The following is a 21337-nucleotide window of genomic DNA, read 5'->3' on the forward strand; positions in this document are numbered from 1 at the left end:
TGGCAACTGAAATAAAACAATGAATCATTACATCATTGCCATGTATTAAAAACAATGAAGCACTGGGTATGGTGACATATGCCTGTGGTCTCAACTACTTGTACGGCTGAAGGGACATCTGAGTTTAGGAAGCAGAGGCTAGCTTGGGAACACAAACCTCATCTCAAAAACTAATAAAAGTTGGTCAGTTTTGGTACTCAGAAGCTGAAGGCAGGCAGATCTCTGTGAGTTTGAGGCTACTCTGGTCTTCATAGCTATTTCTAGGTCAGCTAGGATTACATAGTGAAACCCTACCTCAAAACAAAACAACAACAAAAAGAAAAAGTGGGTGAAAGCCTATAATCCCAACAGTTAAAAGACCGAGGCTGGAAAATCACAAACTCTAGGTCTTGTCTTGCCTATACAGGAAAATTTAAGAACAGCCTGGGATACAAAGCGACTCTCAAAAACAAAACAAAAAACAAAGCCAACAACAACAAAAACCAATAACCCACCCTACCCTCCAAAACAACACACATACAAAAGGCAAAAACAAACAAAACAACTAACACAAAACTAAAACCAAAAAATGAAAGATTATCTATACACTGGATAGATGTGAGGGGAAAGTGTCCTCATCAGTCACTGGCAATATGACTATTCGAGACAACACTAAAGACCCTCTTGATCCACAAAGAAACAAGGTCAATGGCCCAAGGACACACGTCCCAAGATTCTAGCTGTAACACTGCCTACTATGGCCAAGGATCAGAATGCATAAAGAAAGCTGGGCAGTGATGGTACACACCTTTAAACCCACCATTTGGGACCCAGAGGCCAGCCTGGTCTATAGTGGGAGTACCAGGACAGCCAGGGCTACACAGAACAAACCCTATCTTGAAAAAGTAAACAAACAAAAAAATTAAAAGAAGAAGAAAAAAAAAGCAAGCATCAGGAAACAGGGAATTGACAACACATTCTAAGCTGACCTGAGTAATGGGGAACCAGTTCCACAAGATAAAACCAAGTGTTCTAATCATGTAACATTATTTGAACAACAGAATCCCATTTTAAAATTTCCTTTTAAAGTTTTATTTTTAAAAATAAAAATAAAACTGTGCACCTGGCAGTGGTGGTACACACCTTTAATCCAAGCACTCGGGAGGCAGAAGCAGGTATCTCTGTGGGTTCAAGGCCAGCCTGGTCTACAGGGTGAGTTCCAGGACAGCCAGGGCTGTTACACAGAGAAACCACCATCTCAAGAACCAAAACAACAACAACAAAAAGTTCTATTTTTAATCATATTGTGTGTGAGATGAGAGAGATTGTGAGTGCAGACACCCAGAGATATGAGGAGAGGGCATCAGATCCTCTGCAGCTGGAGTTACTGAGCTGCTCTATGTAGGTGCTGGGAATCAAACCTAGGTCCTCTACAAGAGCAGTAAATGTTCTTAATTGCTAAGCTATCTCTCTAGTCCCTAAGATTCTTTTTGTTTTGTTTATGGGGGGCCATGCTAAGTGGCTCAGGCCAACCTCAATTTTCAATTCTCCTGTTTCAAGTCTTTCACATAGCTAATTACAGACATATAAATTTCACTTTTAAAGTCAATGCTAAAAAATCTGGGTATGTAGGTAAACATGCAATGGATCTTATGAGAATCTGGCTTACCAGCTTAAAACAAAATCCCTGCCTGTTTGCTGGCCACCCATGAAGAATGACATGTGAGGTGTCTTTGACAGGGAATCTGATACCATTGCTAGTAATAGAAGGCAGGAAGTTCCAACATCCCGATGTACTTGCACTCTTAAAAGGGAAGCCACATCGTTAAGATGCAGCCCTCTGCCTCCCCCATTCAGTAGAAAGAGAAGAAAGGGCAAGGTAAGTAGGAGGTAAGTCAGGACTGCTCACACAGGAGCAGTCAGTGATTCCAAATAGATGTTGATAGCAAGGGGTGGAAATAGCCCAGAGGGAATGGATGCTTACACAGTTGCGTTTCTTGCATGGGAAGACTGAGTCTGAGAGACTGCAAAGCTTCTTTTCTAACACTGCCCTCAGCACTAGTTCCCTGAGACTTCCTTAGGTTGTCATGGAAAACATCCACACCTGCAGAGGCATCAGGTCCCACTGGACTTGTTGTGGGATCAAGAGACAACGGAAGGTCTGAGAACTGCCCATTCTGACAGAGGGCTTCCTGGCTGGATCTATCTGGGCTTCCTTCTTCCCTAAAAGCTCTGTTTACCTCAACACTGGCATCTGGAAAGAGAGAGAGAAAGTATGTTAGACACAGGGTTTTGAAATTTTTAGGTCATTTAGACATACCATATATATACATCCCGTGAGCATAGCATTTCCACATTTTATGTCTGTTTTCTGATTCTCTGGAAACAGGCACCACATCTGTCTTGGGGCAAAGCCTCAAGTCTTCACCTGTACATTGGCCTTACTCTCCACACTATGGCTATGATATTTAAATCATGTTTCCTTCCAACTTAAGAAAAATAAAAAACAAAAAACGTTGAAAGTCTATTTCTTTAAAGTCTTAGGGGGAAGGAGGAGCAGATGCTCAAAACACAGGACTTTTTCTAACATGTGCAGGTGACAACAGGGTTAATCAGAGTCCAAGCTCACATTTTCAAGGACTGGTTTCAAGGTAAATTCAGAATATGTTCTTCTCCAAAGAGATAGATGATCTAATCAGACTGATTCTGCTAAAGTGAACAGAAACCAAACTGTTTTGGCTTGATGAGCAAAGGTTAGGTGTTATAAAAACCCAATTTCACAAGTGAGATGTGGCTATTCATGCCTAAGTCTCAGCATTTGGGTGGTACAAGCAGGAAGATCAAGAGTTTATAATCATCCTTAACTATACAGCAGGTTTGAAGAAAGCCTGGCCTCCAAGAGACCTTATCTCAAAAACATTAAAAAATGTAAAACCCAAGTTTACCCACAAGGACTCCATTTATGGCCCAAACCCAACCTCCACTGCCATTATTGTATAAAGAACTAAAACACAGTTCTTTCTCAGAAGATAAAGAAAAATGTCGTAAAATTAAGTCAAATGTAAGACTTTCTTCTGCCTTCCTCTGGTGGGTAAACCAGTGATCAATAAAGAGGGAGGGAGGGGGGTCCATCCTGAGGCATTCCTAGGCTCAGTGACCTAAGATCTCACAGGCACCAACATCACTAGGTACCCAGACACATCCAGAGAATGCAGGAAATTCCCTTCTGTTGCTGTTCAAGCCAAGTAAAAACAGGATTGTTATTTACAAATATAAAGTCCTGTTACTGATGTTCCTCCTTGGAAAAAAAAAAAAAGGAAGATGTAAGTAGAAAGCAGAGCACAGAACTCCTCAATTGTGTGATATTGTGGTAGGACACAGATAGTCCCCCACTGTCAGCTTCATGAAAGGGCACCATTTACTAAAAGGTGCAGGATTGTGGTCCCACACCGTTACCCTTTATTGGGTGCAGGGATTCTGCATTTCAGATACAAGCTACAGTGGTTAGCACCACTTTCTGATGTGCATGCTATAGAATGAGTTCTGAGCATCACACTTAAACAAAATCTAAAAACAATAGGATCCAGTATGTACCAAGACTTTGTTTCCAAACACAAGCTTAAATATAAACATCATGGGGAAGAGAAGACAAAAATGGCTCCATCCACTTACTAGATGCTCTCTAGGCAGTAGACTTACCTCAGGGCTTCACACATGCCAGGCAAGCGTCCTACTACTCAGTTACATTCCAGCTCTTTTGACACATTATATATATATATATATCACTTCTTGTAAACCTCACAACTACCCAATGCATAGGTTCTATGTCTCACTGAGTGGTAGATGTAAGTGGTTATACATAGTACTTCCTTTAACTCCTACAACTACCCATGACAGTGGGATATCTAAGATCTCCCAAGTGGCAGACCTAAGATGTTCCGTGCAAAAATCCCGTCTCTGGCATGAATTCCAGTACCTGCCTCACTCACTGCATGTTAACTGCCTGACTATCATAAGATCCACAATGCAATTTCTGCTAGAGAACCAGTATATAATAATTTATCCTTTTAAAGTTAATATTGCTCACTAGTTCGTGACTGCTTGGGCTATAGGATCAACTAAGTTATTGCTGATGCACAGACAACAGAGAACATGATTCAGTTATCCTAGACCACTAATCAGTTCCAGTTACTAAAACTTCGACAACCAAACAACCAAAAAGGCAAAATTCAAGCATTAACAATGATTCACCAGTGGAGATCTACAGAAGCCTTCTCTTCTATTGACTACAGACTGTGCTTGATCTAAAATTAGCACCAAATGAAAATATCTGTAAGATTCTGACCCCATCTTCTTCAGAGTGAAATGCTAGTGCACAGGATGACCTGATGACTTACACTGAGTTCTATCTTCTTGGTCAGGCGGTAATGCCAGTGAGTCCAGCGTCTCCAGTGAGGCTTCAGGGCAAGACGAAATATCACTGCTGGACTCATTTTCCCAGAGGCCACCCTGCTTGGCTGATGCACCATCCATTGTCAGGGCAGCTCGGACTGAGAAGACTCTGAGGAGCTACAGCTAACTCTGGATTACATTTGGGTTTTGCCATCAGCAACAGCTCAGAGCTTATAGGAAGGAGCTTAGTTTGTTTTCCATATTCAGGGTAAGGTTTAATGGCTTACAAATGCCTTGAAGTCAAACCAAGTAATACCATGATTCCTGATAGAAGGAAAAAGAAAAATGCATTATGAAACTTAATTTGTTAGATTTCAAGTAACAGTTACAAGGCTCCCAACTTCTATAGAAAACAAATACAGGTTTCCACACTACAAACAATCCTTGAGTACCTACAACATCCTATGTTTTGAGGGTAAAATATCAAACCAGCCACACCTTAGCCCGTTCCTAAGGGCTCTCCTAGTAGCAGTTACAGGAAGTTCTACCACAAATGATTCGCCAAGGTTTTTTGTTGTTGTTTAAAGAGCTTGTAATCTGTTGCAGCTGCCATGTGGCAACTGAGGAAATGAACTTTAAATTTCATTTAAGTTTGATCTGAACTTAAATAGCCATTTGTGGCCAAAAGCCTATGAACCAGACAGGCCTATGTGCCCATAAAATACGTGGAAGGACCATGCCAAAACTAAAGCTCCTACTGGGTAAATTCTATTCCAGTAAGCCATGCAACTCATATCCAGAGGAGTGAAAATTAATGAAGCAATTGGCAAAGGATGAGTAACAGTATGCTAGATGGGGAGATCCTAAAGGGAGATCTGAGGACACACAGAAAGGCATCTAACTTAGCAAGTGGGCAGAGAAAGCATCTCATAAGAAGTGGCCATCCACCTTTTCGTATAGTAAGTAATGGCTGTGGTAGATTAAGTTTAAAAGATATAACTTCATCATGTATCTGGCAATTAGTCATGAACTCTGAAGTGTGTTGATGGTATTACTAACTTATTTCCTTATCAAAAGGTAAGATTTAAGTATAAGTTTCCAGACATAATGTAGGAATGTTGGTATCTATGTTTTTCAGAGTAAGTTCCATATTATTACTTCTGCTCTATGCTTAATATGTTTCATGACAATGATCCTGAGCTTACAAATACTGAAGCCTAGTGTGGTAGCACACGGTTTTTATCCCAGGACTCAGGAGGCAGAGGCAGGTGGATCTCAGAGTCTGAGGCCAGCCTGGTCTCCATAGTGAGTTCCAGGCCAGCCAGGGCTACAAAGCTGAGACCCTGTCTCAAAAAAAAAAAAAAAAATCACATTGAGAAATTACAGGTAAGAGGCCTGAGAGGATGGTGCTCATTAACAAGGCGTGATGCTGACTCAAAAGTAGAGCTAGCATACTGATACCTATTACTGCAGACAACTATCCTCTGACTCCATCTGTGACTGATGATTACCTGTGACTGAGGGAACCACCAATAATAAAGTGAGTTCAGCCTATGCCTGAACTCACTTAGCCAATGCCTAGTATAGGTCTAGTATAGGACAAATATAAAAGGAAGGCAGCCAAGGAGTCCCAGAGATAATATACCTCAGAAGCAGTGACAATGTCCATAACTTAGACTGTCCATAGACAAACATTAGCCAAGAAAATTCAAATTCCATAGATGATGTAAATTTGGTGACAAGTTCATCAGGCTGTCACAAGCTAGAGACCACCACATATTCCCCTCTTAATTTCCTTGTTGATCAAGACACCTGACTCCTAAGCAGTCCTTTCTTTCAGAGATGGATGGAATGGTACAGCCATCCAGAACAGAGGACGCCAATCACAACTGAGTGTGGTTAAGTCACTTGGATGGCTCCTGCTCACAAACAGCTAGCTCCTCATGAAGTGGATCTACAGACAGAATTTCTAGACTGTACCAGGAGTTGGGCTTCTGAGAGCAGTCCTGCCTGAAGGGCAATAAACTGGCATTTACTGTCTAACCTCAGTCTCCTTTGAATTTTGGTAAGCATACAGGGTCTCATTACCCCAGACTGCTGACAAGGGCAAATCTCCAGGCACCAAGGAAGATGAGACAGCTCGGGTGGGGGTAGCAGGAGGCACAAAAAAAGCTGTTTTTAGCAATACACATTACACTTGTGACTGTTTCAAATAAAGAGGTCATTTTCATATAGTTATCTTTTTGTTTTTCATATGTTTGGTCAATTTAGTTCTTTTTATGCATATGTATACGCACATCTTTAGGTGTCATTCATCTTGTTTTTTTGAGACAGAATCTTTCACTGACCTGGAATTCATCAATAAGAATATGCTGGCTAGCCAGGAAGCTCCAGGGATCTGCCTGTTTCCACCTCCTCCCCAGTGCTAGTTACAGTGTATACTATCATGCCTAGCTTTCTTACATGGGCTTTAGAAAAGGTTCAAAATCAAGTTTCTCATGTTCTAGAGCAAGCACTTTACTGACTGAGCTATCTCAGCCAGCTTAATTTGTTTTGGGTTTGGGTTTTTGTTTTGTTTTTTTTTCTAAGACAAAGGCTCAATATAGAGCCCAAGTTAATTTCCAACTCATACATTCTCCTGATTCCACTTTCCGATTGCTAAGATTAGAGTCATGTGCCACTTCACTCAACTTACAGTTTCATGTTTAACCACATGCACTCCCATTTCCAGAAGGCAGAACAAAGCAACCACTGAGAATCCAACCCTAACTTTAGCAGTTCACCTAGATTCGAGCTTTGCCCAGCAGTCCATGAACATGGTCCACAAACAATAGCTACCCTATTACTGACGTTATCATCAATTAGACATGAAGCATAGCCAAAGATAAAACAGGACTTTCTGAAGATGTCTGGTTGATGCTACATGATTGAGCAATAGCAAATAGCACTCTATATAAGTAAAAACCGAAGACCAGGCTTAGGTACAGCAAGGACATAAGTGACACGTTTTGAATTAAACATGTTTGCCTCAACTCCTATTCTTCCATTTGGTTGTTGTTAGGTAGATTTTTGAGCCACTCTTAGCTTATTTCCTCATCAATAAAAACACAGAGAAAGGAATACAAAATTTTTGCTAGGATTGACTACAGCAAGATATAGGATCTGGTCATGCCTCTGATAAACAGGTGCAATTATTCCTCCTTTCAACAGATGTCCAAATCTGAAAGTAAAAGCCAAACTGAAGTTATAGTCTCACTTGAGAAAATAATACTACTTAAAGAAATATGCCAAAACCCAGCTACTTTTAAATCTGAATAACATCATTTCTTTTCTGGGGAGGAGGGAGGAGACAGGATTTTCCAAAGTGTGTCCGTGTTCATACGCATAGATGTGTGAAGGTGAGAAGACAACCTGAGAGTGGGGTTTTCCTTCCACCATGGGGCTTCCCGAGAACTCAGGTTATCAGACTCTTTATAACGTTTAACCACTGAGCCATCGTTCTGATCTGCTTTTGGATTTTGAGACAGAATCTTACTATGTAGCCTGGGCCCCAAGCTGGTTATGGTCTTCCTGTCTTGGCTACCCAAGAGCTGGTAGTACAGACAAGTGCTACCACATAAAGCTTTTTTCTTTTCTTTCCATTCAAGTTATACTGTAACTAAGGGCTACTAAAGGATTCTAAAAGGGCACGAGACTGTAAATGCCTTACAAAATCCACTTAAAATAAAATACAAACCTTCTAACCTAAACTAGAGATCATTTTTATATGGTTCCTACTTAAGTCTGTATCCCTCACATACTGTGCCTTTTTTTTTTCTTTTAATCTGACTATATTATACACCCAGAAGTACAACTGACTCTCCACAGGGTCTCTACACTTCTTGACCACTCTTCTTGAGATATTCCTATCAACAATTTTTCACAGAAGCTTACTGTCACGGAGGTCTGCCTTGACAAGCCAACTCTTCCGCAGGCCGGACAAAGCTAATCCTCTCAACAACTGTTTTGGTTGTCAGTATACCTCCACCGTAAAGTGAGAGGACAGAAACCACAATTCTACTGTACGCGGGGACCTGTTAACAAACAAGGCCTGTCTTTCCATGCACATTCAGTAAGCGCCTGTGGAAAGGTGGTGAGCTGTTCACCTAGCTCTCTCTGGTCACTGATTCCACTGTCCGCGTTCAGCAGCACCGTGAAACGCCTCTGAGCACCAGAACCGAAACAGTAAGTTCCCCCACGTATTGAACGACTTGCCACCATGTCACGTTCGTCATCAACTGCAAAAGGAGCAGACTTCAAAACGCTGACCCAACCAAGCAGCAGTAGCACAGGCTCTCAGGGCAGACCGCATCCCGTGAGGTGCAGAGGAAGCCCCTGCATTTACCAAGCCGGTACTGACACGAGCTGCGACGCAGGTTTCCAGCCCGTGTGAGTAAAAGGAAAAGCTGACTTGAGCTGGCCGCCGCTGGTCCAAAGTCTGCGTGACCCTCCCCGGACTCTGCATCCGCCTTGCTGACGCTTGCCTGTCCGAGCGCGGCGTTGCCCCAGCAGTCCCTCCACCGTCCTCCACCACAAGGCCCCGACCCTCCTTAATACTAGCCCCACAACCCTCACCCGTTGCGGCCCAACCCTGCGGCTCCGGTAGGACGTGGCCGTACAAGGGGCGGGGCGCAACAGAGCACCAGTCTCAGGCAACCCCCCGGAAACAAACTGTCCGCGCGGCCTTCGTTCCGGAAGAGAGAATGTCCGGTGTGGCCACTAGCCACCACTAGGACTGGTGTGGATTTCACTCGGGCAGAACTGAGGTAGCCTTCAGAAAGTGGCCTTAAAATTTTGTGGGCCTTCCCTTCAGAGAAACAACTTCCAGCCTAAAGGACCAAATCAGACCGGAAAAACAAATAAACAAAAAAACCCTTGAGCTTCCGGCGGCAGTGGCGTAACCAGGACTCGCCACCCTCCCGCCCGCTTGCGGCCTTCTAACTGGTGGGTATGATGATCCACGTAGCCACTCCCTGGGGCGTGGTTTTCCCACCCGACACTGCCTACACGGAGGTACAGGAGCCTAGTTTGTGTTAAGCCAGCTGTGCCACGCGACTGTATTCCTAGCACAGGAAGTCTGAGGCAGGGTATCACAAGCTCAAGGCATGACTGGACTATAAAGTGGGACTTGTCTTAAAAAGTGGAAAGATGTTTGGAATGTAGCTCAGAACTCTTGGGGTTCAATTTCTAGTATGTCAAGAGACAGGAAGAGGAAGGAGAAGCAAACAAATAATATATTGAACTCATGACACATTCACATGGAAAAAAATAGTAATAATTTTTTTTCCAGCGCTGGAGACTGTGTCCTAGACCTTGACCATGACAAGCAACCTCACCACCTCCAAGCTACATTTCCAATCCCAAATAAAACTTGCCACAGCTTTACTAAGGTATAATTTATATGCTATAAAATTTGCTCGTGTGTACAATTTGATTATTATTTCAGCAAGCATGTAGTTGTGTACGCATTTCTATAATCCAGCTATAAGTGCACTTTCATGGCAGTAGCTGTCTGTCCTCACCCCTTCTTTCAGCCCCTGGTGACCACTAAGTTCTGTTTCGGAGTGTGCTTGCCTGTCCATTTCATATAAATAGGATTCATACACTGTATAGCTTTGAGGTCTTTTTCGAGTTGCATCCATGTTGCACACGTTTTAGTGCCTTGTTTTCATTGCTGAATAATATTCTATAGTCTGGATATTTCCCTTTTGCTTCTGTTCATCAGTCCATGAACAAATTTAAGTACATTGAGCACCACACAGTTCTGCACGCAAAGCGTCTTGAGGTGAATAAAAAGACTGACAAGGTTCCAGCTCTATGTCCATGTGGGGGGGGGGGCTTCACAAATCGATACCTGGTATGAGCAGGAGTTAGTGAGTGGGAGGAGCTGCCACTTATTGGTGAAACAATTTATTCTATATCTACCGAGGACTCCCGTGTGCCAAGGACTTTGACAGATGCTGCCTAAAATGCCGCTTTCAAAAAACTTACTTCCTGGCGGGAAACAGGCAACAGACACATAGGACAGGAGATGATGTCAGAAATGGATAGATAGGCGGGCATGTATTCTGCAAGAGAGATGAAGAATGATGCCTGGGTTTTGGCCCAAGCCACAAGGTCATGATATTTTCTGAGACGCTGAAGACCATGAAAACAGGCTTGCATGGCATGTGTGGGTGGTGTGAAAGCATCTACTCTGGAGTTTTAAGAAAATCTGAGATGTTAGAAAGACAAGCAACACACCATCCACTCAAGGATGTACATAGCCAAGGGAGCTCAGAGAGTATCAAGTGAAGTAGCTAACAAGTGTTAAAGTCCCAACTGTGTATTCCCTTTGGTTTTAATACAATTTTTTTTTTTTTTGCAGTTCCATATGCATGTTTAAACTGATGTCTGTTTAGCAGTACTAGTGCTCAGGATGTGGCCCTGCTACAGATCACCTGAACTTACTTCATGTGGCTAATTCTATCTGGTGAGTCTGTAAGGCTGGTCTCTCCCACTTTGTGGGCCTCTGTTCTCCTTTCTCGGTGAGACCTTGCCCCTTTCTTTATACAGCCTTGACAGTACCTGAATATTAACTGTGTGTATACCAAAAATTGAGGGGAGGCAGAGAGAAGGCAAAACCAGAGAACACTCAGGGACAATGTCTGGGTTCCTCCATCTGGACTTTTGTGTTTTTTTTTTTTTTTTTTTTTTTTTTTTTTAATTAAGTTTCAGTTTCCTACTTCTGAGCTTCTGGGTCTGCTAGTTGAGCCTCTGATAGCTATGAGCCTCACTCTGGCTCATCATTCTAAGGCTGCCAGACCAATGCAGGATAGGCTGTCACCAGGTTCCCCTCAACTGGAAGAAACCCATACTGGACTCCTATCTGCATCTGTGGTTTAGCAGTGCCTTTGAGGCAAAAGCCAGTTCAGAGGTAGGGAAGCCTGATGGAATCTTGGTCTGGCCATCCTCACCCCACAGTATCAGGTAATCAAGATGAATAAACATGAAGATATACTCAGCTCTTTATATTTGGGAATAGGAGCTCCTTGTTTTAAACCAACTTTCTCAGTTGTAATTGGAAGTCTGGCCCGGTGAAATTTTCCTGGGGTCAGCCTGGTCACCCCTAAGACCTTCTTCTGGCTTGAGCTTGGAACTCTACAGTGCAGGAAGGATTCTTCTGATAGCAAAAGGAAAAAAGCTACTATTCTCCCGATAGCAGCAGGAATATGGGCCAAGCTGATCCCAACTTCAGACATGGTTACAAGGAAGATGGAGTGCCCTTACTGTACCAGGAAGCAGAGGCCAGTGGACATCTGGAGGCCCCACTCTGGGTGTGTTCCAAGGCTAGGCTCAAGAGCTACTGAAAAAAGTCTGTGCAATCCTGTGAGGAAGTCTGCAGATTCTATAGGGCACAATAGGGCTGTTGACAACTCCAGATTGTTGGTTTTTTGGGTGGAGTGGTTCAACTTTTATTATCAACGCAACTGAGTTTGAGGTCACCTAGGAAACACAACTCTGGGTGTGTCTGTAAGGTTGTTTCCACAGAGGTTTAGATGAGGAGAAAAGACCAACCCTGAGTGTAGGCTGCACCATCCCATGGGTGGGGTCCTCAAAATGAACAAAATGCAAAGAGAAAGCTGAGCACCAGCATTCATTTTTCTCTCTCTGACTGCAGATTCAATTTGACAAGCTGCTTCACACTCCCGCCAACATGCCTTTCCCACTACAATGACTTTCAAATTGGGAACCAAAATAAGCCCTTCCTTTTTTCACATAGCAAAAAGAAAAGTAACTAATATAGATGGTGTGAAAGAGTCTACAGAAATGAAGTTTAGATCACCATAAAGATCCCGACAAGCCTGCCTCTATAAGCAGTTCAATCATACCCAAGAATGATCAGCAAGGCCAAAAGCTCCCTTATGCTAGGCATGTAGGCATTGTTCTCTCCACCATGAGTTCATCAGAAATTCTGTGGAGTCCCTTCAGTCCCTCCGAAGTAACTCTTAGACATCATGCTTCCGTAAAGAATTGAGGATTAGGTGATTCCCAAGGAGCTTGATGCCTCAGGTATATCTCTCTGGAATAGGATCCTACAGACCTGAGTACAGGTCCTATTAAACCCAGATGCTGAATCCTGAGTGTAGGGGCAGAGATTGAATACCAAGTATCAGAGCTTGAGGTTCAGATAACACATTCACACTGCCCAGGTCTGACAAAATAAAGATACTGCCCTGTGCCATGATCAAAGATGTTAAGGTCTGGAGCCCAAACAAGTCCTGTTTGCTCACCTCTTAACATTATCTGTTTGTGGAGCCACCAGATTGACTAGCAGGCATATAGAAACCATGAGTAGTGAAAAATTAGTGTAATGGAGAATTAGTCTACATTAACATGGAGCATATGAACACAACACAAGAAGAGAAACAAACACAGCTCATTTATTAGAATAAAAAAAAGGAGAGAACTTTCTCCCACAAACACAGAGTGCTGCCTCTCAGTCTATATCAAGAGCAAGACAACAGTTGAAAATCGTATTCCTGAGAAGCAAAAAGTTAGCAGTTTGCAAACAAACATAACAGGTGATTTCAATAAAAGATTTTTTTTAAAAAAAGCTTAAAAAAACCTGAAAAACAAAATTTCAAGTATTGTTCCAGATTACATGGCAAACCTAATGTACCAGGACAGGGCTTGGAAAGCAGAGGCCCTATCAGTCTGGAGCCATCTGGAGTTTCAGCAGGGGGCTGCTCTCAGGGACTGGAGGGCTAAGGGCAGAGGCTGTACCCTGCTAGACAAGAGGCATTGGCCAGCCCTGTGTCAGGGACCTGGATACTCAAGACATCCGCCTCAGGATTAGCAGTTTTGGACATTCGATCTTTTTTTTTTTTTTAAATAAACAGAAATATATGCTCATTATTCCATATATCAGACTATTCCCAATTTCAGTCAATTTGTAAAGTATAAGTTATAGTATTTGTGCTAGTTTTTAATATTTAAATCTTATTAGATGATAAGCACCAAACTTATTAAAATAAAAAATATACAAAAGGCTGTGTCTTTCCAGACAGAATATCCTGTACATCCCTGGAGGCTGTAAACTTATGCTTTCTTTCCTTCCATAGAATGCTTCTCACATAGCTGACCCTTTTTCCATTTTAACTTAGTCAAGGTTCAAGGTAGAAAACAAACAAGTACAAACCTGCACCATCAACTGTCTCACCACACAGGAGGTGAGAGCTGCCTAGTGGGAGAGAGCTAGGTCTCTGATCCTCCTGCACTGACCACAGGTCAGTGTGGCCAGTAGGTCTCCCATGTTACTGGGGCACATGGTGTGTGTGTGTGTGCGTGCATGTACATGCACACATACACGTCTCACTGAAGGTAAAGCTTCACAAAGGGAAAAGCCACACCAGAGTGCCTGACCAGAAACCCCAGTGCTGCTTAGGAGAAACTGTCAAAAATGCCCTTAAAGTGTTTGTATGTGGTATTTTAAAAAACACAGTGTCATTGCCTCCTGTGCTCTGTAACTGTTTTATGTGTCTCCTCCAATACTCAGTTCTTGAACCTTGTCTGCTCACAGATGTGATTGAATTTCCTGCAGGGAGAGAAAACATCAAAGACCACTCAAACTGCGAAACTGTATACTGTAATCACCACATAAGAACATGTAAGAATCATGTATATGAGCTCACTCAACAATTTTTATGCTTTTTAGAAGATTGTGCTTTTTATTTGAAATTTATGTGTATTTTTATGTGTCTATATGAGTATATGTGTACAAGTGACCAGGGCAGCCAGAGGAAGGAGTCAAATCCCCTGAAGCTGGAATTACAGATGACTGTGTGCTATTTAACATGGCTGCTGGGAATCAAACTCAAGCTGTCTGGAAGAGCAGCAAGTGCTCTTAACCACTGAGCCATCTCTCCAGCCTAAGAATTTTTTAAACTCCAAAGGTACTCTTCTTTCATTCTTTTTAAATTTTAAAATAAAAGTGAAAATGGGTACTTTATCATAGGATAGAATAAGAGCTGTGCTTCTTTAGTGTGTGCCATTGCCTATGCTTCATCGAGCAGGGTGGAGACAGATGCTGAGGGAACAGCAGCCACTTTGCCCTCTCCACAAACCAGGGGTAAGATGGGAGGTGTGCACGGAGAAAATAAGTGCCAGTTGTCTTCACTACTCACATCCATACTACCATGAACAAAGATGAGTGAGTGGTGAAGTGTCCTTTATTTTATCTTAAAATTTATTTTCATTACTTTTAGTTCTTTGTGTGTCTGTGTGGAGGTGTGCATACCTGCATGTGGGTTCCTGAAGATGCCACTGACCTCTGATCCTCTGATGCTAGAGTAATAGTTTGTTACTAACTGCCCAATGCGAGTCCTGAACTCAGATTCTAGGAACTGAACCCAGAACTTTGTACTCTACTAATGAGGTATACCTCAAGTCCCCAAATTAGTGCCACTTTTTAGCACATAATTTACTATTACTGTTGCCTTCCCACGTGCTAAGCCTGGAGGACCTGCAGTTACCCAAATGTCTCCCAGCTTCACTCACATTGCATGGTGAGCCTTCACCTGAGTGCGACAGTTACGGCCCCAGTAGCAATCAGGACGGGATGTGACAGTCACTGGAAAAGAAGGTACATGTCTACATTAGATGTATCACACACCTTTCATGCCGAACTTAACTGGAGATGCAGGGAAATGCTCTCTAAGCACACAGCATCTTAGTCACTCTGTGTGTGGGTGTTCATGTATGTTCATATAGGTGCATGTGTGTGAGTACAAATGTATGTGTAGAAACCAAAAGCTAATATCCGGTGATTATTTTTTGCTTTGTTTTGTTTTTTTGTTTGTTTTGAGACAAGGTCTTTCAGTGGCCTGGGGCTTGCCAATTAGGCTAAGCTACCTGGCCAAATCAAAAATCTGCCTGACTATGCCACCCTAATTTTGGAATTATAAACATGAGTTACTACACCTGGCTTAGGCCGGCTGCTGCTGCTGCTGCTGCTGCTGCTGCTGCTGCTGCTGCTGTTTCTGAGAACTTGCTGGCTTCGAACTCAGAGATTCACCTGCCTCTACTACCCAGTGCTATAATTAAAGGTGTGTTCCACCACCATCCAGCCGCCTTCTTTGTTTTTAAAACAGACTTATTTATTTTATGTATATGAGTGTTTTGACTGCATGTTCATAGTATACTGTGTATGAGCTTAATGCCCACAGAGGCTTCGAAAGGACACCAGATCCTCTGGAACTGGAGTTACAACCAATATAACTTGTCATACAGGTTCTGGGATCCGAACCTGGGACCTCTGTAAGACCCTTAGAGCCATTTTGTTGTTGTTTGTTTTGTTTTTTAACATGAGGACTGAAATCAGGTTTTCATGCCAGCACAGAAAGCACTAAGCTATCAGCTAGTTTATATTTTATCTCTCTTTATGATCAGTTTTCATCGACTATTCCAAGATTTTTGGATAAGGAAAACCAAATTTATCTGAAAATCAAGTCAAGGAAATGAACTTGCTTAAGTGATATCTCTAACATCTTTATATTGCTTTGCTCTAGAAACCCATGTGTCTTGACCCAGCCTGAAAAGCAAGTGCAGCCTCAGCCATGTGGTGTGCCTGTCTTCTGCCTACATGCTCCGTCTGCTAAGTATGGAGTATAGTGCTTTGCTAAGTATCTGTTAGAATTGATTAGAGAAGCCTATACAGACAGAACTGGTGTGTGGGGTCCTTACCTGGCAACTCAGAAGCAGGAATGTTCTGCCGATACTGGTAGGTCAACTCTCGGAAGCTACGCAGACCACAGCAGTAACACAGCACAGTATTTCCAGTGATTCTGTAATCTGGGGGAACATAGCCACATCTGGACACAGCCATGTTTCAGGCAATGTCATTCTCAACAGAAAAACAGAAACACTACAAAGTAGTAAGCTCCTTGTACAGGAGCCATGCTAATCTTGTTTGTATCGTTCCAATTTTATTATATATGCTGCTGAAGAAAGCACCAAACTAGTAGGAAACTCACACACTAACCTATAAGTGAGGTAGAGATAACAGGTTAGACATTTGGAAAATAACTTTAAATCAATCTAAATACTAATTTAGCAGGTTTTTTTAAAAAAAGATTTATTTTTATTTTATGAGTGTTTGCCTACATGAATGGCTGTGCACCATTTTTGTGAAGTACCTGCAAAGACTCTGGTTAAGGGCACTGGATCCTCTGAAACCTGCACAACCTTGGGAAGACCAGCGTGTTCATGTGGCAAAGTCTCAGCTGTGCGTATCACTGTCATAAAAATCCCAGTTACTTATTCTAAAATGACAACTTTTAGGTGTATATCACTGCATACTCAACAGCTGTGGCATTAATATAGTAAAAAACAAAAAATAAATATCCCTTAATGAAGTAACTAAATAAGTTATGAAATTAAAACTCAACATAGATCTGGCAATGCAGCCCAGGTGGCAGAATGCCTGCTAGCGAGCACAAAGCCCCTAGTAGTATATAAGACTGGGAACGGTAGGATAGAGTATTGATTCCTAGCACTACATAAAAATGGGAATGGTAGTATTACAGGCTGGCTTCTGCCAGTACTTCACCAAATGAAAATCAGAAGTTCAAGGTCAGTCTTGGTTATACAGCAAGTCCAAGCCTAGTCAGGGTCATAATCATTCTCTCTAAGCCAGTTCCCTCCCAAAACCCTCTATGTAATAATAGTAAACCAAGGCAGGGCTGGGGATTTAGTTCAACAGTAGAGTAGTTGCTTAGCATGCACAAGAACCCTTCCAGTTTCCACTACCTCAAAAACAATGTCTGGACTTTTCTTGTCCAAAAAGAAGGGAGTGTGTGATACATGCTAAGTACAAACAGGATGTTCAATAGGGTACCATCTGTAATGTAACCCACAAATAGGGACCTTTCTGAAGAGCTTGGATGGATGCACATGAAAACATTTTTTTCCACATTTGTTTTATTCTTTGATTATGCTTTCCAATATTGGGGACAAGACCCAGAGCAACCGAGAACTGCCCCAGGTCATTCTGCCAGTGGTTTATGTGTGGGATTTCAAGTGATTTTTACTTTAACCTTTGTTCTTCCCAAAAAGCACTTGGATTTCTTTTTTTGATTTTTGAGACAAGGTCTCTCTACAAAGCCCTAGCTATGTAGACTAGGCTGGCTTCAAACTCACAGAGATCTTCCTGTCCCTGCTTCTTGAGTGCCGGGATTAAAGGTGTACATCACCATGCCCAGCCTTTTTTTTTTTTAAGGTATTTATTTTATTTATAGTTAGAGGGCATACCCATGGAAACCAGTAGAGGATGCCAAATCCCCTGCAGCTGGAGGGGTTGTGGACCACCAGGTGGGTGCTAGAATTTGTCTGGGTCCGCTGGAAGAGCAGCAAGTCACTCATATTCTCTGTGTGAGCTACTCCAATTACAAAATTAAGAAATCAAAGGTGTTCATAGAGGTTGGATGGACTGCAACAACAGGCATGACACACCAGAACATGACCACTAGAGAGAAAGAACTCAAGGGATTTTAAGCAAACTGCTTACATTTCTCTTAATAAACATTTAAGTCTTAGGAAAAGAAACTTTGTTACAATTTCTAATAGCCTCTCACACTATGTACTCCTCTGGGAGAAAGCACAACACCTTACTTTATCCAGCCGAGTGATGACAGGCTAAGTGACAAAGTGGTGGGGACTCCCCATGCTACCATCTTCCCTAACACAAAGAAAGGGTGCTAGATAGAACATGTCGTACAGGTTTCAAACAGTTTTTAAACCTCAGAAATGATTAGACAGGTATGATGGCTCACCTCTGACATCCCAGCACTAGTTAGGACAGGAGGATCAGGAGTTCAGGGCCAGCCTAGGCTACATTGTGAGACTCTGGCAAAACAAAAAGAGTAAGTGTGTAGACCTTCCTCTTCATCCTTAGGAAGGGTGAGAGTCAAAGTCATAAATCTGTAGGAAAGAAGACAGGTAATACTGCCAAGTATGGCCTGCCACGAGCTTAGCACTTCACAGGAAACAAAGGCATCCTTAAAAACTCACAGCTAGCTAACCAGTGCTTACCAGACAGTAGAAATACACCCCGCTGTAGAGCCAGGAGACTCTCTGTCAACATATTTTTCCATGTCAGACCCCTGGTTGCCAGGTAATTCTGTGATGGGAAAAAGGGTGAAAAGAAATTCCAGTTTAGAAGGAGAATCACTACACTAACAAGGGAACACTTCACAGCACAAGAACATATAAGACACTGCAGAATAAAAATAGCAAGCTTTAACATTAAATACTATCAAAAGGGACACAGAAATAGAAAAACAGACTGCTAGTCATAGTTTTGCTTCTAACATAGTTCAAATCAAACCACTATGCTGCCGACTTCTGCCAGGCCTCTAGTACTCAGGAGGCAGCTGCAGATGGATTCCTTTGAGTTTGAGGCCAGCTTGGCCCAGAACAGCCAGGGCTACACAGATAAACCCTGTCTCAAACAAAACAAAACAAAAACAAAAAAAAACCAACAACAATAAAATCCCAAACCTGCCAACTTCTACTTTTGTAAACAGATTACTGGAGCCCCCTTTCCTTCTTTTCTGAAAAGGCAGACGTATGCCCTCGAGAAGTGACAATTACCAATATCTGCTTAGATAATGCCTGCCCTACATAAGCTATGGATTACTTCTAATAGGAGCCAAATAGCCTTGAACAGAAGCTAGAGGTTTCAGGATCACACTCTAATGAGGACTTCTCCTTTTAGTCTCTGTGTATTATTAAATTTCTCCCTTCTGCACTAGCTCTCTCCCTCTCCTCCCCACCAAGAGTGAAAGTATAGCTGAATGTCAGGCCTTTGCTTTCTGTATTCAGACACTGTTCAAGGCTGTTACAAAAAGGTATTTTCATGTACATGAAAGTGGGGTATAGGGCTGGAGAGATGGCTCAGAGGTTAAGGCCACTGGCTGCTCTTCCAGAAGTCCTGAGTTCAATTCCCAGAAACTACATGGTGGCTCAAAACCATCTATAATGAGATAGGGTGACCTCTTCTGCCCTGCAGGCACACATGTAGGCAGAATATTGTATAAATAATAAATAAATCTTAAAAAAAAAAAAGTAGGGTATAGTAGTGTTAGCTAAGCAAGTCCGGTGATGTGTTCAGGTAAATGAATAGGCTCAAAGGGAAGCAAAGTTCTCAACATGAGCACAGAGAGTACAGAATTAAACATGGTACTATTCTAAGAGCTGAGCTAGCTTCCTCAAACAAGGGAAGAAGAATGTTCAGAAAAAGGAGCCAGAGAAAAGAGCCAGAATTGAGAAAGCCTCTCTGTAACATGTATTAACCAATTCCAATGGTTTGCTAGCATGATGAACAAAAAAGGAATTATCTCATTTTGAAATACAGGGAAAACCTGAGATAGAATATAGAATATGGTGGAACTAACTGTACTGGTCAGAAAATACAGTGTGTGCTGCTGATTTTGATGGTATACTTTTGCAGGCAAATGCTAAAGAAAAATTGTGTGTCCTAACAGAAAACACAAAAGTAATAAGAAAGCTTCATGGTTTTCACTGGATCCCCCAGAACAGGTGTGGAGGTGATACCTTCAGGATGTCCGACTCATAGTTGTTATTGTTCAACACTCCATCCAAGCACTTGTCACCAAGATTGAGTTCTGTCGGAGGAAGGAGAAATGTTATCTGTTTTATAAGGATGATGTAGTATCAAAGTATTGTTTCCCTGACAGGATAACCAAATCTCTTTCCATTACAGAGTGTAAAAAATAAACAAGCTTAGGAAGACTGTCAGTAAAATGCCTGCCACACGAGCACAGAAACCCAAGTTTCAATCCCCAGCATAAATGTTAAAAAAAAAAGAGAGAGAGAGAAGAAAGAAAGCCAAATGTAGCAGAGCATGTTTGTAATACCAACATTGATGGAGGAAAGAGACAAGTAGATCCCTAGAGATTGCTGACCCAAGCAGTCCTAACCAATTGGTGAGCATTAGGTTCACTGAAAGACTGTCTTAAAATTAGGATGATGGAATAAGAGGGAGTCTATGCCTCAACTAGGCATCATACACTACCAAATAAAACTCGAGTACCAATAATGGGTTACATATTTTTCGGTTGGCTAAAGGAGTCCTATAGAGTACTCGCAGACATTACAGTTATTGCCAATACTACTGGTTACTCTCCACAACCTGAGGTAAGATGCTATTGCTGAAGTAATCACATGCTTATGCTACCAAACATGGAAAAATCAAGCTGGTACTCAACTAGACACTTCACTCCTTTTACTAGCATTCAAATTGCTACCAGAGGAAAAAAGTAATCATCAGTCTTACCCAGCTATATACCTGTGTGCTATAATAATGACCTGTCTGCAAGATATACTCACTGGTGTAACAGTGGTACAAATGTAATGGACATGACCAATGACTTTTTAAAATTAGCTTTAAAAGGCTCTCTCCAAGAGATGGACCACATACCTGACAGTTAATGAGGCCAATAAACCTGGACTATTTAAGTCATGGGTACTAAGAGAAAATATTCTACTACATGAACATAGCAACAAAATCATTCCTAGTGCTATTCCCATAGACCAGTATATTGCTCAACCCTCTTCAGAGAAGCTTCTTCCTGGAGTAGATGGTAATTAATATAGAGACCTACAACCAGACAATGTGCAGAGTTCAGAGACTTAAAGATCACTCAACTCTAAATGGGATGTTTTTGTCATTTTCTTCCCCTCAAGGCTCAGGGGATCAAGGAGGCACTGAGATTACAAGAACACAAAAATGGACGAAAACTATAAAATAAGTGTTTTTCAGACACAACAGAAATAATGCACATATGAACTCACAAAGACGTAATAGCATGCCTAAGAACTGAACAAGTTCAAGCCATACAAACTCCCAGCACAAAAAAGGCACACA

At 42.0% G+C, this 21337-nt stretch overlaps 2 protein-coding genes and 1 non-coding gene across 8 annotated transcripts in view; all 3 read right to left on the minus strand.

The window, feature by feature from the left end:
* Positions 1–9265, minus strand: part of Golga3 (golgin A3) — a 48230-nt gene extending 38965 nt beyond the window's left edge. Inside the window, exons 1-4 of one of the 6 annotated variants that reach the window (XM_021644908.2) lie at positions 8771–8979; positions 8517–8648; positions 4377–4695; positions 1964–2233 (exon numbers count right to left, since the gene is read on the minus strand). In XM_021644908.2, coding sequence (XP_021500583.1) covers positions 1964–2233; positions 4377–4512 — 406 coding nt within the window. In that variant the 5' untranslated portion in view covers positions 4513–4695; positions 8517–8648; positions 8771–8979. The other 5 variants (XM_021644907.2, XM_021644906.2, XM_060382654.1 and 2 more) reach the window with 5 other exon arrangements.
* Positions 9266–12813: 3548 nt separating this feature from the next.
* Positions 12814–21337, minus strand: part of Chfr (checkpoint with forkhead and ring finger domains) — a 31815-nt gene continuing 23291 nt past the window's right edge. The window contains 5 exon segments of the mRNA XM_060382657.1: positions 12814–13987; positions 14950–15022; positions 16135–16242; positions 18481–18568; positions 20005–20075. Coding sequence (XP_060238640.1) covers positions 13945–13987; positions 14950–15022; positions 16135–16242; positions 18481–18568; positions 20005–20075 — 383 coding nt within the window. The 3' untranslated portion in view covers positions 12814–13944.
* On the minus strand, positions 16302–16404 carry LOC132653922 (U6 spliceosomal RNA). The gene has a single exon (XR_009591743.1). It is a non-coding gene; the product is annotated as a U6 spliceosomal RNA (small nuclear RNA).

Source organism: Meriones unguiculatus, chromosome 4 (assembly GCF_030254825.1).
Source record: "Meriones unguiculatus strain TT.TT164.6M chromosome 4, Bangor_MerUng_6.1, whole genome shotgun sequence".
NCBI lineage: Eukaryota > Metazoa > Chordata > Mammalia > Rodentia > Muridae > Meriones > Meriones unguiculatus.